This window comes from Oncorhynchus tshawytscha, linkage group LG09 (assembly GCF_018296145.1).
Source record: "Oncorhynchus tshawytscha isolate Ot180627B linkage group LG09, Otsh_v2.0, whole genome shotgun sequence".
Taxonomy (NCBI): domain Eukaryota; kingdom Metazoa; phylum Chordata; class Actinopteri; order Salmoniformes; family Salmonidae; genus Oncorhynchus; species Oncorhynchus tshawytscha.
The window spans coordinates 56,220,768-56,239,469 of NC_056437.1; the positions used below are offsets into that span (position 1 = coordinate 56,220,768).

General features: G+C 42.8%; 1 protein-coding gene across 2 annotated transcripts; it reads right to left on the minus strand.

Annotated features, from left to right (window-relative positions):
- Positions 1-1,551: 1,551 nt before the first annotated feature.
- pwwp2a (PWWP domain containing 2A) lies at positions 1,552-18,619 on the minus strand. Of its 2 annotated transcripts, XM_024432613.2 has the most exons (3): positions 17,444-18,619; positions 7,306-9,232; positions 1,552-3,548 (listed from the first exon to the last, which is right to left on the minus strand). In XM_024432613.2, the coding sequence occupies exons 1-2, from the start codon at positions 18,583-18,585 to the stop codon at positions 7,333-7,335; spliced, it is 3,042 nt and encodes a 1,013-aa protein (XP_024288381.1). In that variant the 5' UTR covers positions 18,586-18,619; the 3' UTR covers positions 1,552-3,548; positions 7,306-7,332. The 2 variants fall into 2 exon arrangements, with proteins under 2 accessions (XP_024288381.1, XP_024288380.1); XM_024432612.2 differs by lacking the exon at positions 1,552-3,548 and having other exon boundaries at positions 3,564-9,232.
- Between the last annotated feature and the right edge of the window lie 83 nt (positions 18,620-18,702).

Here is an 18,702-nt window from a genome sequence, read left to right on the forward strand (position 1 = left end):
TAACCCTAGAGAGTGACTGAATAGGGACATCTGGCAAGGTAAATGACATGTACGCTTAAATTTGCACAAAAAATGTCATGTCATCAAAAAAATCTGCTGGATGAAGGGGGCTTCAGCATTAGCGTGATTGAAATTTAAAGGCAATGTTCCCGCGTTAGTGGAGACTGCATTCGCGTTAAACGCTGCATAATGTCGGCTCATAAGGATATTACCTTTACATTTCTTACGCTTCAGTGAAGCCGATTGAATAGAGCCCTACAGGACTGGGGGAGCGTGATATCTTTGATTTTCTGTATCTGCCAGTCAATTGTAGATTACACACTAAGTACTGCATCTCCCCAGGAACAGTCTAGACATTTGGAGTTGTTCAGCTAACTCCTGTTCTTTAAGGCCCGTTTATACCTGGTGCTGATATCGTCCACATTCTGATTGGGCCCACATTTTTAGACCGGTGTAGACGATCAAAATAACTGATGGTGATCCTCCTACATCCACATAGCTGATCTTTTGACGGTGTCAAGAGGTGGAACTGAGTTACATCCACAAGCTGTTCCCAGCATTATACTTAAAGTGGACATTGGCAATGGAGTCACATTAAGAGAAATCCCATGCAGCCTTGATTACAAATTCTAACACTGGACTGTGAGATGTAATCTACACCTTGATAAGGCTGATGGAAATCTTCATGATTTTGTTTAATGATTTTCAATTTGAGTGTCATTTCTACAGTGTGATTGGAAAGTATTCAGACCCCTTGACTTTTTCCACATTTTGTTACGTTACAGCCTTATTCTAAAATTGTTCTCATCAATATTCACACAATACACCATAATGACAAAGTAAAAACAGGTTTTTAGAAATGTTTGCCATCACGTTTACTTAAGTATTCAGACCCTTTACTCAGTACTTTGTTGAAGCACCTTTATCAGCAATTAGCCTCGCCTTCATGGCTATGACGCTACAAGCTTGGCACACCTGTGGCACACAGTTTCCCATTCTTCTTTACAGATCCTCTCAAGTTCTGTCAGGGTGGATGGGGAGTGTCGCTGCACAGCTGTATTCAGGTCTCCAGAGATGTTCGATCGGGAGTTTCATCAGACCAGAGAATCTTGTTTCTCATGGTCTGAGTCCTTTAGGTGCCTTTTGGCAAACTTCAAACGGGCTGTCATGTGCCTTTTACTGAGGAGTGGCTTCCGTCCGATTGGTGGAGGGCTGCAGACATAGTTGTCCTGGAAGGTTCTACCTCCACAGAGGAACTCTGGAGCTCTTTCAGAGAGGCCATCGGGTTCTTGGTCAGCTCCTGACCAAGGCCCTTCAAACCCAATTGCTCAGTGTGGAACGGGCGGACAGCTCTAGGAAGTCTCGGTGGTTCCAAACTTCTTCCATTTAAGAATGATGGAGGCCACGTAGTTCTTGGGGCCCTTCAATGGTGACATTTTTTGGTACCTTTCCCCAGATCTGTGCCTCGACACAATCCGGTCTCAGCTTATTTCCTTGGACCTCATGGCTTTGTTTTTGCTCTGATGTGCACTGTCAACTGTGGGACCTTATACAGACAGGTGTGTGCCTTTCCAAATCATGTCCAATTAATTGAATTTACCACCGGTGGACTCCAATCAAGTTGTAGAAACATCTCAAGGATGATCAATGGGTCTGAATACATGTAAATAAATGTGCTAAGATATCTAAAAGACCTGTTTTTGATTTGTCATTATGGGATATTGTGTGTAGCTTGAGATTTATTTGTATTTAATCCATTTTAGAATAAGGATGTCACATCACAAAATGTGAATGCACTGTAAATATCCTAGTTTCTCGTTCTGAACTTCTAATGCGAGTGAAATGGGTGTGGTTTCGTGACCACGATTAAGAGCAGCTGCTCAGCTCCAACGCAGTTACACCTTCGACACCGCCATCAGCTATCGCTTGATCTGTTTTAATCTAGGCATAATGCTCAGTGGGCAAAGCTTAGAATATCAGTGGTTGGAGTTACAGGTGAGAGCAACAGAAAAAAAAGCCCTTAGGGAGGTAGGATGGAGGGCGTTAAATGCGGGTTGCAACAAATGATGTATATGAACGTTAGATTGCTGATGCTATGTATTGGTCGATGAGAGGCTTAGAACCCACTGGTCGGCCATATTGGAACTCAGAAGAAGCATTCCTCAATAGGAATTAATGTAATTCTACAGTATTTCAATTACTTATGATTGTTTTCAAGGACAAAATTACATTGATTTAAGTATTTTGTTGTTGTAGTGGGGACATAAGTACTTTAAATGTTTAAAATTAAAATTTGTATGTTCAGCTCACATATAATTTGAAAGTATGCATTAAGGTGTCTGTAATAGAATTAAACAAATGTAGACATGAAGAAAAATACACGTACGTGTGTGTGTATATATATATATCATTGGTTGCGACCCACAAGGTTGCCAGTTCGAATCCCAGTTACGACTTCTTTTTTAAAATGTAACCAACATTTTCAACTTATCACATTTCTAATCTACTAACTTTCTGGCTGAACAGCTTTAAATATGTGACAAGACTGGGCTAGTACCATCCCCCTGCTGGTGCAATGGATGTGGCAAGGGACCAGAAGGTCACAGGTTCTAATCCTCCCAATCACCTTTCTCAAAAAAGGTGTAATTCAGCGTATTAATGCTAATTTTTATTTTATGTTAACACAAATATTGCTGGGTCTCCCGAGTGGCGCTGTGGACTAAGGCAGTGCTAGCTGTGCCATTAGAGATCCTGGTTTGCCTCTTCCAAATCTGAACGGGAGTTGCAGCAATGGGACAAGACTGTAACTACCAATTGGATACCACAAATTTGGGGAGAAAAAGGGATAAATCTATTGCCTTGAGTCAAGAGGGACGATTTAAAATGTTTGATAATCCAGATACGTGTCCCTGACTACCTCCTGGGGTGGTCAGGAAGATCTGATCACAATCACTTCACTTCAAATGTGGGCACAATCAGACTGTGGACAGGATCAGGACACGCATGATAGCACCAGGTATAAACGGGGCTTGAGACACCAGTATTCTTTTTCAAGACTGCTTCAACACAACAAAGCACAGCCTTCTGCAAATGCACTGTAATAGCATAGCACATGCAATCTTTATTGCATTAATATAAATGTTTTACATAGTATTGTTTTTGTTCATTTTTTTGTCTTTGCATTTCAAGATCACTGATAAACATACTAAAAACCCTGCAAAATCCTGTGTCCTGTCAACATGTATGTAATACAAATGTAATAGATATCTATAATGGTCAGAGTGCTCGTCTACTCTGCAGATGTCCTCACTCAAACTAAGGTCACATGCTCATAGACATGGACGCCTGCTCAAAGAAATCAAATGGTATTCAGCATGATGGACAGGCCCAGAGGTGGAGTAGGTCTGCAATTCATTATAAATATATAAATGTTCCTTCTTCCGATACTTAAATAAAAAATAATTATATCGATGACGTCTCCAATTCTGGACATGTCCTTCCGTCTGGCAGTGTAAAGGACCCATCAGCAGCCCTTCAGCGTTGTAGCACTGGAAGAGAAGACAGAGAGAGACATGAACACATCAGGGATCTTTTCATCCAAATCAGAGGGCATGCTCTTTCTGTATTTGGCTTCAACAAAGCAGATTCAATAGGTTTTAGTGCATGCCATTAAAAAAGCTTTTTCATCAAAGCACTGAGATATTGAAAACGGCAGCGTTATGGTACATGTCAGGAAGGGCACTCCTACGAATACTAAAATGTTCATTGAATAAAAGGCTGTAGGTCAGTGCACATTAGTTAGCCAACAACACAACATTCTTCGAGGGGCCTCCAGTGATCTTGAGTGAAATCAGGAATGAACCTAACGGTGCATTGTTCATGTTGCAACGGCGCCATTTCTGGGCTCAAGGGCACCTCTAATGCATTTTGGGAGGGGTCCTGTGTGTCTCTCAATGAGGGATCTATACCGGAGTTCTGCTGCATGGATGCCTCAGCCTAGCAAGTTTCTGATTGACAGTGGTACAACCGAGATAGACATCACAAACGAGTCATCGTGACCTGTGATAACTTTTTCAGCAGCTTGCTGGTCTGGCGTGCATTTACTCCACTGATTATTCAAATGTCTTTGAGATTTAACCTAGTTAACCTTGAAATGCTGCTGCTCTGTGGATCAGCTCCTTGATTTACGTAATGTTATGTGTATGCTGCTCCCGTACATGGATATATACACTGAGTGTACAAAACATTAGGAACACCTGCCCTTTCCATGCCAGACTGACCAAGTGAACGCAATTATCTCTTATTGATGTTACCGGTTTAATCCACTTCAATCACTGTAGATAAAGGAGAGGAGACAGGTTAAAGATGGATTTGTGCCATTCAGAGGGTGAATAGGACAGACAAAATATTTAAGTGCCTTCAAATGGGGTACGATAGTAGATGCCGGGCGCACCGGTTTGCATGTATCAAGAACTGCAACAGTGCTGGGTTTTTCACGCTCAACAGTTTCCTGTGTGTATCAAGAACGGTCTTACCACCCAAAGGATATCCAGCCAACTTGACAACTGTGGGAATCATTGGCATCAACATGGGCCAGCATCCCTATAGAATGCTTTCAACACCTTGTAGTCCATTCCCTGACAGATTGAGGCTGATTTTAGGGCAAACGGGGGTGCAACTCAATATTAGGAAGGTAAGTAGCCTTTTCATTTGTATTTCAAACCAAAACATTACTTCTTATATACTTATTTCATTTACAAACAATTAAGAGGACGGAACCATCAAACTCCTCCTAAATGTTAAATTCTACAATGCCATTCAAAGATGCATTGCTTCAGATACACTGACTGACAGCCATTGAACAATGGCTTCTATTAGCATATGATGTCAATGTCCTAGATCTGTTTGCAGGTAAGAAAATCTGTTCAATAAAAGGAATGATTTTACTCCCCCAAAAAATCTCAACATTCAGGCATTTCCTCTCATTATTGTTAATGTACCAATAGCCTCAAGTGGTAAACAGGGGCTTGACTGGCAAGTAGTTTTCTACAGGTCTGCTATTTCATAAAAGCCCCACAAACATTTGCAGTTAATGGCAGCTATTATAAGACCACAAGCCACAATTTAAAAGGCATGGTCATTGTCAACTTAAAATGCCCCCATTTTAGTACGAGGGGGACAATAGAAATATCTCAAATTCCAAATGACCAATGTTTTTATTCCAGCTTGTTTCAAGGTGAAACTGAAGCCTTATAAATGGCATTGGATTTGTAGGTGTTAATGGAAGTAGGAGCACTAAAATGAAGACAACTAGGTAAGATTCTTGAAGTTGACATTTTATTTATAATACTTTTTAAAAACATCAGAAAAACATTTACACAAGTGTTCTTCAACTGTTACTTTTTCCAACAGCATTCTCTGATCTGCAAACAGATGATGTCCGAAATAGAAGAAACAGAGCCAACCCGTCATTATACACTTCGTCTCTGCTTGTAACAATGGTCAGGTCAGTGTACTCTACCGAGCAATAAGCCTCTGATCTCTACCTGGTCGGGGCCAAAAGGGCAAAGGTGAGGCGATGTTGGTGTTACTGTATGTCCCTTAATATTTAGTCAGAGTGGATAGGTATGTAGGCAGGTAAATGAAGAAACATCTTTAGGAAATGTAATTTGTCATTGGTAATGAAATGGTCAAATCTGAAGTGATCAGAACTGGTGAGGTAACCCTTCCTCACAACCCTCCCCCAACTTCAGCCAAACAAAAAAGCCTTTTTTCCATTATTCATCATAAAAATCCACTAAAAATAATTTGATACAGATTGTACTGTACATAATATATAAAATCAGGATTTGCAGTCGTATGAGATTAGCCCAAGCAGTGAAGTGATAGAAGGTTGAGCTCAGGAGCACCAAATAAAGTCAAACACATTCCAACTCAAACAGGGTTGAGTAACAGCTGAACACTGAGATCTCTGAGAAATCACTGAACTACTTAGTACAAGTCAACAAGACATGGCAAACCCATAGTAAAAGTTGTAGAAAATAACAGCAAAAATAGTTCATCCCTGTAACGTGCCATACCACACGTATATGAGAGGAGTAACTAAAATGGCTTCCTCTGTCAATGCTAGTTCGTTCTATCATTTTCATAGTACGCCGTCGCTCCATCAACAAACATCTTTGTTTAAAATGTCCCGATGTGCAGACAATTCAAATCAGTGATTTTAAAACAAATTGGGCATCATTCTATGTATAACAGCATGCAAAATCACAGAGCTAGATAGGAAGACCAGAGAGTAATAAAACAGTCTTGGTTAACTGAGGAGCACAAGGTATAGAGACTACAGACAGGACAGAGTCAGATGAGGAGAGAGAACGGGGGAGATGTGAGGTGGCCCAAGGGGACTGGACAGGTATGAGGGGGGTGGATGTGCCCACTGCCCGGTTGAGCGGGCACGCTCTCAGTACAGTATCTACTGCCCTGCAACCATCTCTGTTTTCAGAGAGGATTAGAAACAGGGCACCATCCTCCTCTCACCGGCACTTGAGGTGACTTTGGCTTACAGGCACATCCTCACAAGCCCAGCTCAACTGTCTGGAAAGCCCTGGCTGGCAATGTGCCACACGGTGATCAAGAGCTTACCGGCCCGGCAGCCAGTTCCCACAGCCAGTCAGCTCTGACTGTGTCTGAGATACAGCAGGTACCTAAGCCCCTATAACTGCTCGCTCTTCAAATCCACCAGAGTCCACTTCCTCGTCACATCACAGCTACAGTACATGTCTTCAACCAGCACAGATACATCATATTTACTGCTGCTCAGATCCTGTAACTTTCCGTTCACAGTACCTGAAACTGAACTGCTTGTTGCATAGACTGAAAGAACTACACTTTTTGTCCCTTAAGATTTTGACAATTGGCAGCCAATCAAGCAAACCTATGAACCATGGTGTTAGAACATGACATAAGCTTCTTTGCACATAGAGTGAAACTTAAAGGCCTCAAGATAAGGTGAATATTTCCATCACAAACCATTCTGTAAAAATAATGTTAAATGAAATGACCAGATTTCTACCAGTTTGGATAAATAAGTGAAATTTGAGAAGGATGATAAAATAAAATAAACGCTGCCATTTTTATATATGCAGTAGTGTGTATAACCCCAACCCATTCAGTCCCTTTTTGATCATAGAAAAAAAAGAGGAGTCCTGGTTGTCTGGCCTGAAATATTTAGTTTCTTTCTCCCAGGAAGGTAAAGGGACATGGTAGGTGACTAGGAGGGGAAGGGGGGGGGCCATGTTTGCCTACCTTTCCTTTTCCCCAAAGCACACCACCTCACGTCTCGAATTGCGTAAGCAAGGCGCGAACCTCAGGAGTGAGCTGCTTGGCAGCCTTGGCTGCCTCTGTGATGGCTTTACGGTACAAGCCCTTTCTCTTCTTGTCGAAGCGTGACTGGAAGCTTTCTAGAAAGGGGGCGACCTGTGCAAGTGCCAGGAAGGAGGTGGTGGGTGAACCGAACCAGGCGACACGGGCCTCCTGCCTGACTAAGAGCCCATTATCTTTGCGGCTGATCTGGATGCCTAAGACGCGGGCTGGCCACCAAGGAAAACCATATATTTTGGCCCAAACGATGTCCCCTACGCAAATGCTCCTGCCGTCCAGAGAGACACACTTAGACACATTTTTGGAAAACACTTTCTGAGATTTACGAGGGGTTTTCTCTTCCGTAGGTGCTGGCGAGGGGTCAGTGACTGCTGAGGATGTGCCGGGGGCGGGGGGCGAGTGCAAATCACCGGGAGGGGGAAAGTCAAAGGTCTCGGTGGAGCTACACTCTGAGTTTGAAGACTTTAAGTCATCTGCACTATCAACGCTGCACATGGAGGTATTAGAGGAGTCAGGCTGGCTGGGGTTAAGGGTCATGTACACCACAAGGTTGCCAGCCTTGCTGCCGCGCGTCTCCCGCCTCTCCTCCCGCCCCCCCTGCTCCTCTGGCTCCACCTTGGGGTCGCTGTGCTCCGTGGCTGTGAGGGGTTCCACTTGGGTCTGGGATTGGGTCTGAGGACTGAGCTCAGGTTCTGGCCCTTTATCTAGACCCTGGTTTTCAGCAGCAGTGGCCTCGCCTGTGGAGCAGGAGGAGGAGGAGGAGCGCGTGGAGGTGCAGCGGGGCGCGCCTGGCTTTGGAGGGGACAAACGGCCACTTCCCGGCACTTTCTCGAGGCAAGGCGGCTTACATGTAGAAGAGTCATTCTCTTCATTACGGTACCTTTGGGGCTTGATGCGCATCCTGGGTGGCAGAGGGGTGGCGTTGCTTGGTCCCACCCCGCTGATCTGCTGCAGCCGCCGGGTGAAGTGGACCTTCTGGTGGGCGTGGGCCTCCTGCAGGGCAGCGGCCCTCGTCATCGTCTTGGCGTTGCCACTGCTGCCAGTGACCACTGTAGTCTCTCTCTGCCTCTTCTGCGCCTTGGCCAGTTTCAGCACCTCCCTTGCCTTGGAGTGATCAACATTTTTGCTCTGTAGCACTTTCTTGGCATTGAGCTGGACTCTGGAGCTGCTGTTGACCAGTGATGTTGTTGTGGTGGCTGTTGTCCTCAGAACCCTGTTCCCTCCAGCTCCGCCTTTCACCTGGCCCAGAGAAGAGGAAGAGGAGACTCGAATCCCTGAGGCCTGCCGTTTGGACGCCTCAGCAGCATGGCGCTTCTCCTCAGAGCGAGAGTCATTACGTGGCCGCTTGCTGACAGTAGCTGCACTGTCGTTGCGTCTTCGCTTGGCGTCCTCGCCCCTAGAGTCCGACACAGGGCCTCTACGTGGCTCCCTCTTGTCCACGGTCATGACAGTCCCCTTGCACTTGTCACAGAGCACCTGGCGGGGCCGCAACTTGATGGCGTTCATGATAGAGGTGGGCTCCTCGCGATACAGCCTGCGCTTGGGCCGCTTGATCTTGCGGGGGGGCGGCTGAGGTAACGACTGGTTGTAGGTGTCCCTGATGAACAATGGCGGAGGGTAAGGGGCTCCCTCCTGAAACAGTGGCGGAGGTTTTGAAGTCCATGGGTTAGGCTTAGGCTGGGGATCAGGGTTTGGTTCGGGGATTGCGACAACTTGGCTGTCAGGGTTTTCCTGGACTGGCATTTCCACCTTCTCTGGCTGGAATGGTTCTGTCTTTAGCTGCATAGATTCAGGTTTATCCTTGTATTCTCTCTTTGGGAACACAGTGATTGGAATTCCATAGGGTCCAAACCTGAGAAGAGAGAATTTGAGGATTTAGAAACTGTGGATAACTATAAAAACTCAACTTTAAACTTGTTTTTTGTCTTGTATTTGTCAAAGATTTCATGCTAATTCAAGATGTTTCTCATTTAGGCCTACATTGTACATTTAGGAAATCAATCTAAATCAATTAAATCCTGAACATTCAAAGAGGAAATATTAAATTAGTGTTGCAAAAGATCAAAGAAGCTCCCACGGCCTAAAACACAACATCACCATAGCTAACTAGAGTGCACAAGGCCCTACAAACAAAGGAAAAAAACTATCCTTGTTTACAATATTACCCTACAGCTTATTTCACTAATGTTTTAATACGGCAGATAAGTGAAGTTGGCAGCAGAAACTCCATGACTGTGTTTGTTAAGTCCTACCTTATGAATTTGGGATCAGAAGTGACTCTTGGGTTGAAACTGCCACACATTTCAACATCTATTGGGCTGTGTTGATACAGGAAGACCAATTAAGATTATTTTTTATTTTTTTACACTAATTGGTCTTTTGACCAATCACAGATCTTTTCACATCAGATATTTTTCAGACCTGATCTGATCGGTCAACAGACCAATTAGTGAAGAAAAATCTGAATTGCGATGCCTGCCTTGTTTTCTCTATTTGACTGAGTTTGACTGAGTTCTATTTGACTCAAAATTAAATTCCAGGAGGTGTAGAGATGTGGGCCATGCAAAGCAAACCAGACATAGCCTATATGATCATTTACTTCCCATGAAGCAGCCCTAGTCTAAATTCAACGCTACCATGAACCCAAAATAAACAAATCTGAATAAGCCTATAAAAAGTTTCAGCGGTGGCTATTACCATGGCAGAATATATAAGCCTATAAAAACTTTTATAGGCTTATTCAGATTTGTTTATTTTGGGTTCATATATATATATATATATATATTTTTTTTTTTACCCCAGAAGAGCCCCTATACACCTTGACAACTTCAGCTCAACCAAAATCTTAAAACTGCCGACCCTACTGAACATTATCCAGATACTATATGTCAAGTGGTTCAACTACCACTACATAGACCTAGTTGAGTTAGTGTACTGCATATGATCTCAGCCTAGAAACTATGTTTCCTACCAGAACACCTCCTAAAAAAATCCCCATGTTACATGGGAGATGACAGAGCTATACAGAGATAGATGGCCTTGGGTAAATGTGTCCCTATGCTGCATCAAGTGCAAATACAGGACAAGATTTATCATGCTAACTCTACTGGACCAAATGCTAACTCTACTGGACCAAATGCTAACTCTACTGGACCACCCTTCCTCCCCTTTGGAGAACAAAACAATGGATCAATAGCTAGGTTTCCATCCAACTGGCGACATTCGAAAATATGCACATTTACCCAGCCAAAAATCAGTGCGTGATGACGTAGAGCACACAAAATGTGTTTTTTTTTTTGCTTAAATTTTCATGTACCGAATACAAATCTAAAGTTCAGTGTGTTTACATCGCATTTTCAAATCTACCAATAGTTTTGTAACAAACTGTTGCGTTAAATAGCAAATGTGCCTACTCTGGTCTTCGCATGTGCGCTCTATCAAACAGCTAGCATACACAGTGCGGATTCTTATGGATAAGAGCAAGAATATTTGTATTTGTCAAGCAAGTGCAACGTCAATAAAGATGTTTTGGGAAACAGCTCTGAAATGTAAAGATGCTCTTATGAAGGTTATAACGATGAACTTTGCCTTAAGATGCTTTTGGGGTATGGGCCCTATACTGAACTCTACTGTGACGTCCAAACTTGTGAAACTAAGACATCTATGATTGTTTCAGATTTGGTCTGGTCCGGACCAACTAAATGAGGTCTTGTTTGGGGGCGGAGCTCATTACAAAAATTACCAATGTGTAGAAAAATACCCAAATATGCAAAAGTAGGATCTTTCACATTTCTAACTTTGTGTACCTTAGGGCTGTCCCCAACAACAGCAAAAATGTTGGTCGACAGTCTGTTCTTTTGACCAATTGGTCGAAATGTTTAAACATGTATTTTTGCACATGTAGACACATCCTATGTGTGTTAATCAAATCAAATATATGCACTGAGCTTGTCTGATGCTTTAAGCACACTGTTTGATTAAATAATGAAGACAGAAATAACTAGAGGGAGTCCAAACTCAATTGATTTGATTGTACTCGGGCTTGCAGCGTTGTTAAAAAAAAAAAAGAAGACAGTGAGCGACTGTGACTAGCACCCGGTGTCTCTCTCGCTCCACCCTGATGCAGTAAACCACTACAAAACTTAATGTGTTTATCGTGCTGTCCGTGTTGCTGAAGCTGCAACATAATTTGCCATTTCTTACTTAAAAGTTCTGTTACCAAAATACCTCATTTGTTTAGGAAAAACATTCCCGCAACCCTTACGTTTTTTGTGACACATGTATGCATGCACATGACCAATGGGGCCTGACCTATAGCAAATCATAATCGCATCAATAAATTGGTTATAACAAACTCCGAACACGTGAGAGCAAAATGGATGCAGAGGACGTGACATACAGTGCATTTGGGAAGTATTCAGACCCTTTCACTTTTTCCACATTTTATGTTATGTTACAGCCTTGTTCTAAAATTGATTTAATACTCCCCCCCAATCTACACACAATACCCTATAATGGCAAAGAAAAAATGTTTTTCATAAATGTTTACACATATATTTTAGAAAATGAACTGAAATATCACATTTACATAAGTATTCAGACCCTTTACGCAGTACTTTGTTGAAGTACCTTTGACAGCGATTACAGTCTTGAGTGTTCTTGGGTATGACGCTACAAGCTTGGCACACATGTACTTGGGAAGTTTCTCCCATTCTTCTCTGCAGATCCTCTCAAACCCTGTCAGGTTGAATGAGGAGAGTCGCTGCACAGCTATTTTCAGGAATCTCCAGAGAAGATCGATCTGCGTCAAGTCAGGGCTCTGGCAGGGCCACTTAAGGACATTCCGAAACATGCCCCGAAGACACTCCTGCATTGTCTTGGCTGTGTGCTTAGGGTCGTTGTTCTGTTGGAAGGTGAATCTTCGCCCCAGTCTGAGGTTCTGAGCAGGTTATCAAGAATCTCTCTGTACTTGGCTCCATTCATCTTTCCCTTGATCCTGACTAGTCTCTTAGTCGCTGCCGCTGAAAAACATCCCCACACCCACAGGATGGTGCCAGGTTTCCTCCAGACGAGACGCTTGGCATTCAGGCCAAAGAACTCAAACTTGGTTTCATTAGACCAGAGAATCATGTTTCTCATGGTCAGAGTACCTTAGGTGCGTTTGGCAAACTCCAAGCGGGCTGTCATGTGCCTTATACTGAGGAGTGGCTTCTGTCCTGCCACTCTACCATAAAGGCCTGATTTGGTGGTCACTGACCATTGGGTTCATGGTCACCTCCCTGACCAAGGCCCTTCTCCCCCAATTGCTCAGTTTAGCCAGGTGGCCAGCTCTAGGAAGAGCCTTGGTGGTTCCAAACTTCTTCCATTTAATAATGATAGAGGCCACTGTGTTCTTGGGGACCTTCAATGCTGCAGAATTATTTTTGTACCCTTCCCCAGATCTGTGACTCGACACATTCCTGTCTCGGAGCTCTACGGACAATTCCTTCGACCTCATGGCTTGGTTTTTGCTCTGACATACACTGTCAACTGTGGGACCTTATATAGACAGGTGTGTGCCTTTCCAAATCATGTCCAATCAATTGAATTTACCACAGGTGGACTCCAATCAAGTTGTAGAAACATCAAGGGATGATCAATGGAAACAGGATGCACCTGAGCTCAACTGAGTCTCATAGCAAACGGTCCGAATTCTTATGTAAATAAGGTATGTATTTTTTATAATTTTGCACATTTCTAAACCTGTTTTTGCTTTGTCATTATGGGGTATTGTGTGTAGATTTTAGTGTTTTTATTTCATCCAATTTAGAATAAGGCTACAATGTAATAAAATGTGGAAAAGGTGAAGGGGTCTGAATACTTTCCAGAATGCACTGTAATCAATAGCCTAACTGTTAAATGTGTCTGGCTTTATAAAATTATGGAAACTGAAAACGCAGGCCACGTAGTATTTGTACTGTCCAGAGCTAAAAGTAAAACTGGACAATGTGGCAAGCTACGGCCTTTGGAGGGCATAATATTAAAAGTGGAGGTTTGGGATGCTTGTACTCAATTACTGCCTACATTCAAACTTTCAATCTCTTTAAATGGGAGGGGATGTGTGCGATTCAAAATGTATTGTTTCTCTGGCAGTTACATAAGGGCAATTCCACGTTAACGGAATGATGCTTTGATTCCATTTTTTCCACTTTAAAATGTATGCCAAACATAAACCATTGATTTCAAAGTTTAATGAACCATAAGTCTATGCAGAAGGACTACTTAACAATTTCCACTGAAAATATTACAAAAACAAATTTAGTGGATAGATGCAGATGCAAACTTTGGTAAAGGAATTTAGGTAAAATCTCCATCAGAATTTTATGCAAACCCGTTTCAAAGATGTCTATAAGTGAAGTGTATTTACGCCCGGTAAATGAATTACATCATGGGTCCCTGATCTGTAATACCCAGAAATGCATAATTATGGATATGAATGTTATTCTCAGGGGTCGCACTAAAAAAGATAGGCCTATTTCTTAATACGTTATTTTGCTGTGTTTTGTAAATGCTGATCTAAAATATTGTAATTTCTCCTTGGCATCAGACTCATTTTGAGCTTCAGTTGCACTTCTCCACTTGGAAGAGAATTCACAAATGGCCATTCTATCAGCAGACAGCGCTGACCGATGTGTAGCTACTTTTCTCTGGTACTTTTCTCAGTGTAGCCTACTTTTCTCTGGTAAAATGCAAGATTAACATGAAGCAAAACATTAGGAACTGTAGCTGGCTACATTCTTTCTATGATAAACATTAGAAATGGCCATGCATCGTTTTTTGCAACAAAAAAAACTAGCTTTTTCATTGTACACTCATTTACTTGTGACTGCTAGCCAAATAGCTTTGCACTTCTTTTGTCACCTGATGAAAATGAAGCCATTTTCTGCACGAATGTATTTTCTGTGAAAGAAAACTATAGTTGCACATCCCCGATTACTCTATTGAAGCAAAACACTTGACTGCCAATATAAAATGCAGGTGATATGGTTTAAAACGCAGATTATTTTTGATGGGCTGCATTTTGAAAATGCAGATTTCTGAACTATTAACGTGACCCCTGATTCTCATGTTTTACAAGTTTGGACATCACAGCACAACAGAGCACAGTAGAGTACATTGCAGTACAAAAGAGCAGAGTAGGCTTCAGTAGAGTGCAATAAAGTTCAGTAGAGTACAATACTATACTTTACTGTATTGGACTGTATTCTACTGTGCTGTATTGTGATCTCTACTCACTGTACTATCCAAACTTATGAAACATATGTCTATGATTCGTCCAGTCAGTCTGTGGACATTACCATCAAGGTCAGGGTGGACTGACCAAATTTGAACTACTTTTCAACATCCATGGACATCCGGTGTTGATCGGTGCTTAATGGGTTAGGAAGCTGGTTACAAGGGGCTCATGGGTAGGTGTCAGTAAGAGCTGGGAGAGGTGACATTAACTGGAGAGTAAGAGAGAAGGGCAGAGAGCGAGGAAAAAGGGAGAGGCACGGGTTGTCCAGACTCACAGTTATAACACTCTTGGTTTGACCACCAGACGACAGAAGGAGAAAGAAAACCGTTATAAATGCCAGTGGAAGAGAGGACAGTAGCAGGTGACCCAACTGTGGTTTGTGACTATGATGATTTCCTATCGTAGCCAATTAATTTGCCGTAATTACGTTACCTATTTTTTTGTAAATACGTTACTAATTTGAATGACTTAATTCATAAACAAAATCGATATCAGTAAAATACTAATTGGTAGGTTTACCATTACTTGTTACTTCTGTGAACTTTCATTATCCAAAATTACAAAATATCTTAAATGTGCATTTTTTTGTAATGGAATTACAAGGCAATATTTCTTAAACTTGCAGAAGGTAAACCATTTCTCCAAAACTAAATATAAGTGTTGATATTAGTTGGCAGGGTTTTTACATCAACATTTTGTTTTGATGTATTTTTGATAGCTTAAGACTTTATCTATCGGGTAGATGTTTTCTAAGACCCCTTTTCCATATGCCTTTACTTATGCCTAATTTACGATTTAAACATTTTTGAAAAATGTAACCATGCCTTAATTTCCCAAAAATATAGACATTATAGACAAACATAGACATTTGACATGCTCCTGTGAATTTCACATGATGGTGCTCATGGGTTCTTTCCGATGGAAATGCGCATAAGCAAGTAGTCTACATCTATACCTGCATTAATATGGCCATGAGCCCCTCCATTGCTACTTATAAACATCCTTGAAATCGTAGAAAGATGCAGATTCCTCTGACAGCCAAAACCAACTGTAAAATTGCACTGGAGAGTTAAGGATTAGCGAGTGTCTCACTCTAATCACAATGAATGAAACAGTCAAGAGAAAGAGGGGAACATGCCTTTCCTCACCACTGTCTTTCATTTGCGTCACAGCTTCTCACAGCAGCCTCCTTATCAACCAACACCTTTCATTAACACACAACCACCATCTTTTCCTTCCTAATCAACACCAGGTGACTGTCAGCTAGGTAAAAGATTGGCCTGGTCCAGAAACATCAGCAAGCCCTTTCCTCTTGGCACTTCATAGATTTGAAATAATTTAATAAGTATACAATATGGTAGCAGCTCCAACTTTTCCTCTGATAGCAAACAATATGGTGGAAATTCCACCCACCTGTCCTAACTTCCATCTTTCCAGATGCATACACCTAAGTAGGGGACGGGTAGAGTAGACATTTTAGGACCAGGTCGATGTCTAGAGGCGAGTTAGTCTGAACCGAAGACAGCGACTCATCTCTCATCTTGAGCACACATCCAATAGGAAAAACAATGATTCCATATGACCTATGCTATGGAACACAGTCTGGCAAATCACAGGCACAAGGCCTGCACTCAGGGGACTGTTGGAAAACAAAAGCCATAAACCGATCCCTTAGACTCAACAATGAGGATCTAAAAATTGAGTCTTTTGTTTGTAGAGCGGGGATGGTGTTGATTATCTCCAGTACTGTAGAAAATGAAGCAGTAAAGTTTGAGTGGCCTCCATCTTGTCATTGTAATAAACCGGCCATTGTCCTTGGGATCACTGCTGCTCAGGCTCTTATCAAAGCAACTTACACTAAAGTGGCTTCCAAGTTATAGCATATTCTACCATGTATTGATAACCTATATTAATAGCGCATATGGTATAACACCAGAAGAATACCTTGAAATGATATGAAGTCCTGAAGAGCAACTACACAATGAGCTGTAAGCAGCTTGTGAGGGGAAACTAAACACAACAAGGTGTTGATTGTGTGTGCAGATGTCATCTTTGATAAACATAATGAAGATATTCAACATAGACCCTAGGCATGTCAGCAAGTTTAATTATGACCCAAAATCTACACCTGCAGATGATAAAGGGAGGGTTGGAGGAAAGGTGTTGATGAGACGGGTGACAAATTACAAGGACATTAGATAGAATCCAAAGAGGGGTTGTTGATGGTGGCATAGTGCTACATGACTACTCTACCAACTGCAGCATTCTCCTTAGTATGACCTTACACTACAGACTGAGCATGTGATCATCCTCTCCAGCTGATCTCTGATAAACCTGGACTTTGTAAATAGAAACATCAAGTTTAGTTGTGTAAACTGAAATGACAAACCGAAAGCACTGCCCACATAACTGGGGATAAGAGCAGTTCCTCTGTATTTTTGTGATATGCTGTCAAACTAGAGATCACCATGGTAGCTTGACCCCTCGACCCCTGGCAAATGTAGAAAACTATCAGTTTAGTTCAGGAGGCAGGGGTTTGCAAAGAACAAGGTCCTTTACTGACAGCTGACAAGTCGGAATGAGGACAAGCCACATCTTTCAGGTGTGAATTGTTGTGTAATTTTGTATGTGCATAATGTGCAGTGGATGTCAGTAGTAAACAAAAATATGTGGTGTGTTTCCAGAAGTAAACTAATGGACAGAAAAGTCTTAGGAAGTTACATAGAAAAACAAATGTGGTATAAAACTAAAATATAAGAGACATTTCCGAGAAGGCCTATACTATACCTTTTAGAGAGGTCCATCAGAACCCCAGAGAAGATCTTCTCGCCTAACCGAAAGGACACCACCAGTGCGTCGTCGATGATGTGATCCAGAGATACTCGAACTTCAGAACCAGGTATCAGATTGTCCACTGACTCGGACTGTACCTCCTCAGTATCAGAAACGGGCATGGGGTGAGGGGGATTCAATACGGTCTCGCTCTCGTGGAAGTTCGTTTCCAAACTCCGCTGTCGTGAGCACGAGTCCCCAAGTTCTGCCGAGGAGTCAACCTGACCCACTGCCATTACAGGAAGCTCGGGACTCGGAGAGTTCTGGTTTGTGATGCTCGAAAAGTCATAAATGTATCCAGTCTCCATGGGTGTTCCAATGAGTGTCTCCGTCTCTAGAACTGGCAGAGAGTCGACGTGTTCTATGGACTGGGGATGTTCAAGAGAGGCATCTCCCAAAAACTCGGCCTTGTACTCGGTACCAGAAAGAGCATCATCTGCTGATTCGGGCTCCAGTTCAGCCTCATGGGACGGTTTAATTAAAGCTCTATAGTCACACTCGATAATAGTAGGTTGGGTTAATTCTGTGTTTTGATAGTAATTGATTATGGGCTCTGCTGGCTCTGCCAACGACAGCCCAGCCTCCGTAGTCACAGGATGCGCAGGGAACGAATGCAAAAAGACCACCGATGGCTGTGAATCGGAGATGGAGCTATTCTGATGGCAGGCGTAGGGCTCGTGCTTACTGAGCTCGTTTGCAGGATCAACATTAGGCGAAAAAAATTGTTTCAAACGTTCTGCCCTCGACATTGTGCATTTCGAACCATAGCCCCCGCGAGAATGGTTATCGGTATTTTCTAAGCCGACCATGAGACATCCTGTATCGATGTGTTCATCCAATGCACAAGCAGCGAGGACTTTTCCCGCGGCTTCTTGGTCTGGCCTGCTCACTAGCTCCATTTGGACCTGGCTGCATTCCTGAACTGCATCCCCATCCTTGAGTTGGTGAACAAGGTCTATTACTGGCGCGTACTGCTGCGTTGCATCGGAGTCGAGTTTGCCCCCCGGCACAGCTGGCACCGGTTCGAGCTCACCACAGTCCCCCGCTGTTGTTGTTGATACCGCAACAGCTCCTGGCTCCGCAGCCACGGCCGCCATTTTCTTTCCGCTTTGCTTCTACGGCCAGGTCCCGTCCTCTCCCTGTGATAGCACTAGAGCCCGCCCACTTGAAAGCCAAGAACACTTGATAGGCCAGCGAACTATAAAGTTGTAGTT

Coding starts and splice junctions, on each gene's coding strand:
- pwwp2a (XM_024432613.2), bottom strand. CDS start 18,585: ATGGCGGCCGTGGCTGCGGAGCCAGGAGCTGTTGCGGTATCAACAACA. Junction 9,233..17,443: donor CTGATGGACCTCTCTAAAAG/GTATAGTATAGG, acceptor CTCTCTTCTCAG/GTTTGGACCCTATGGAATTC.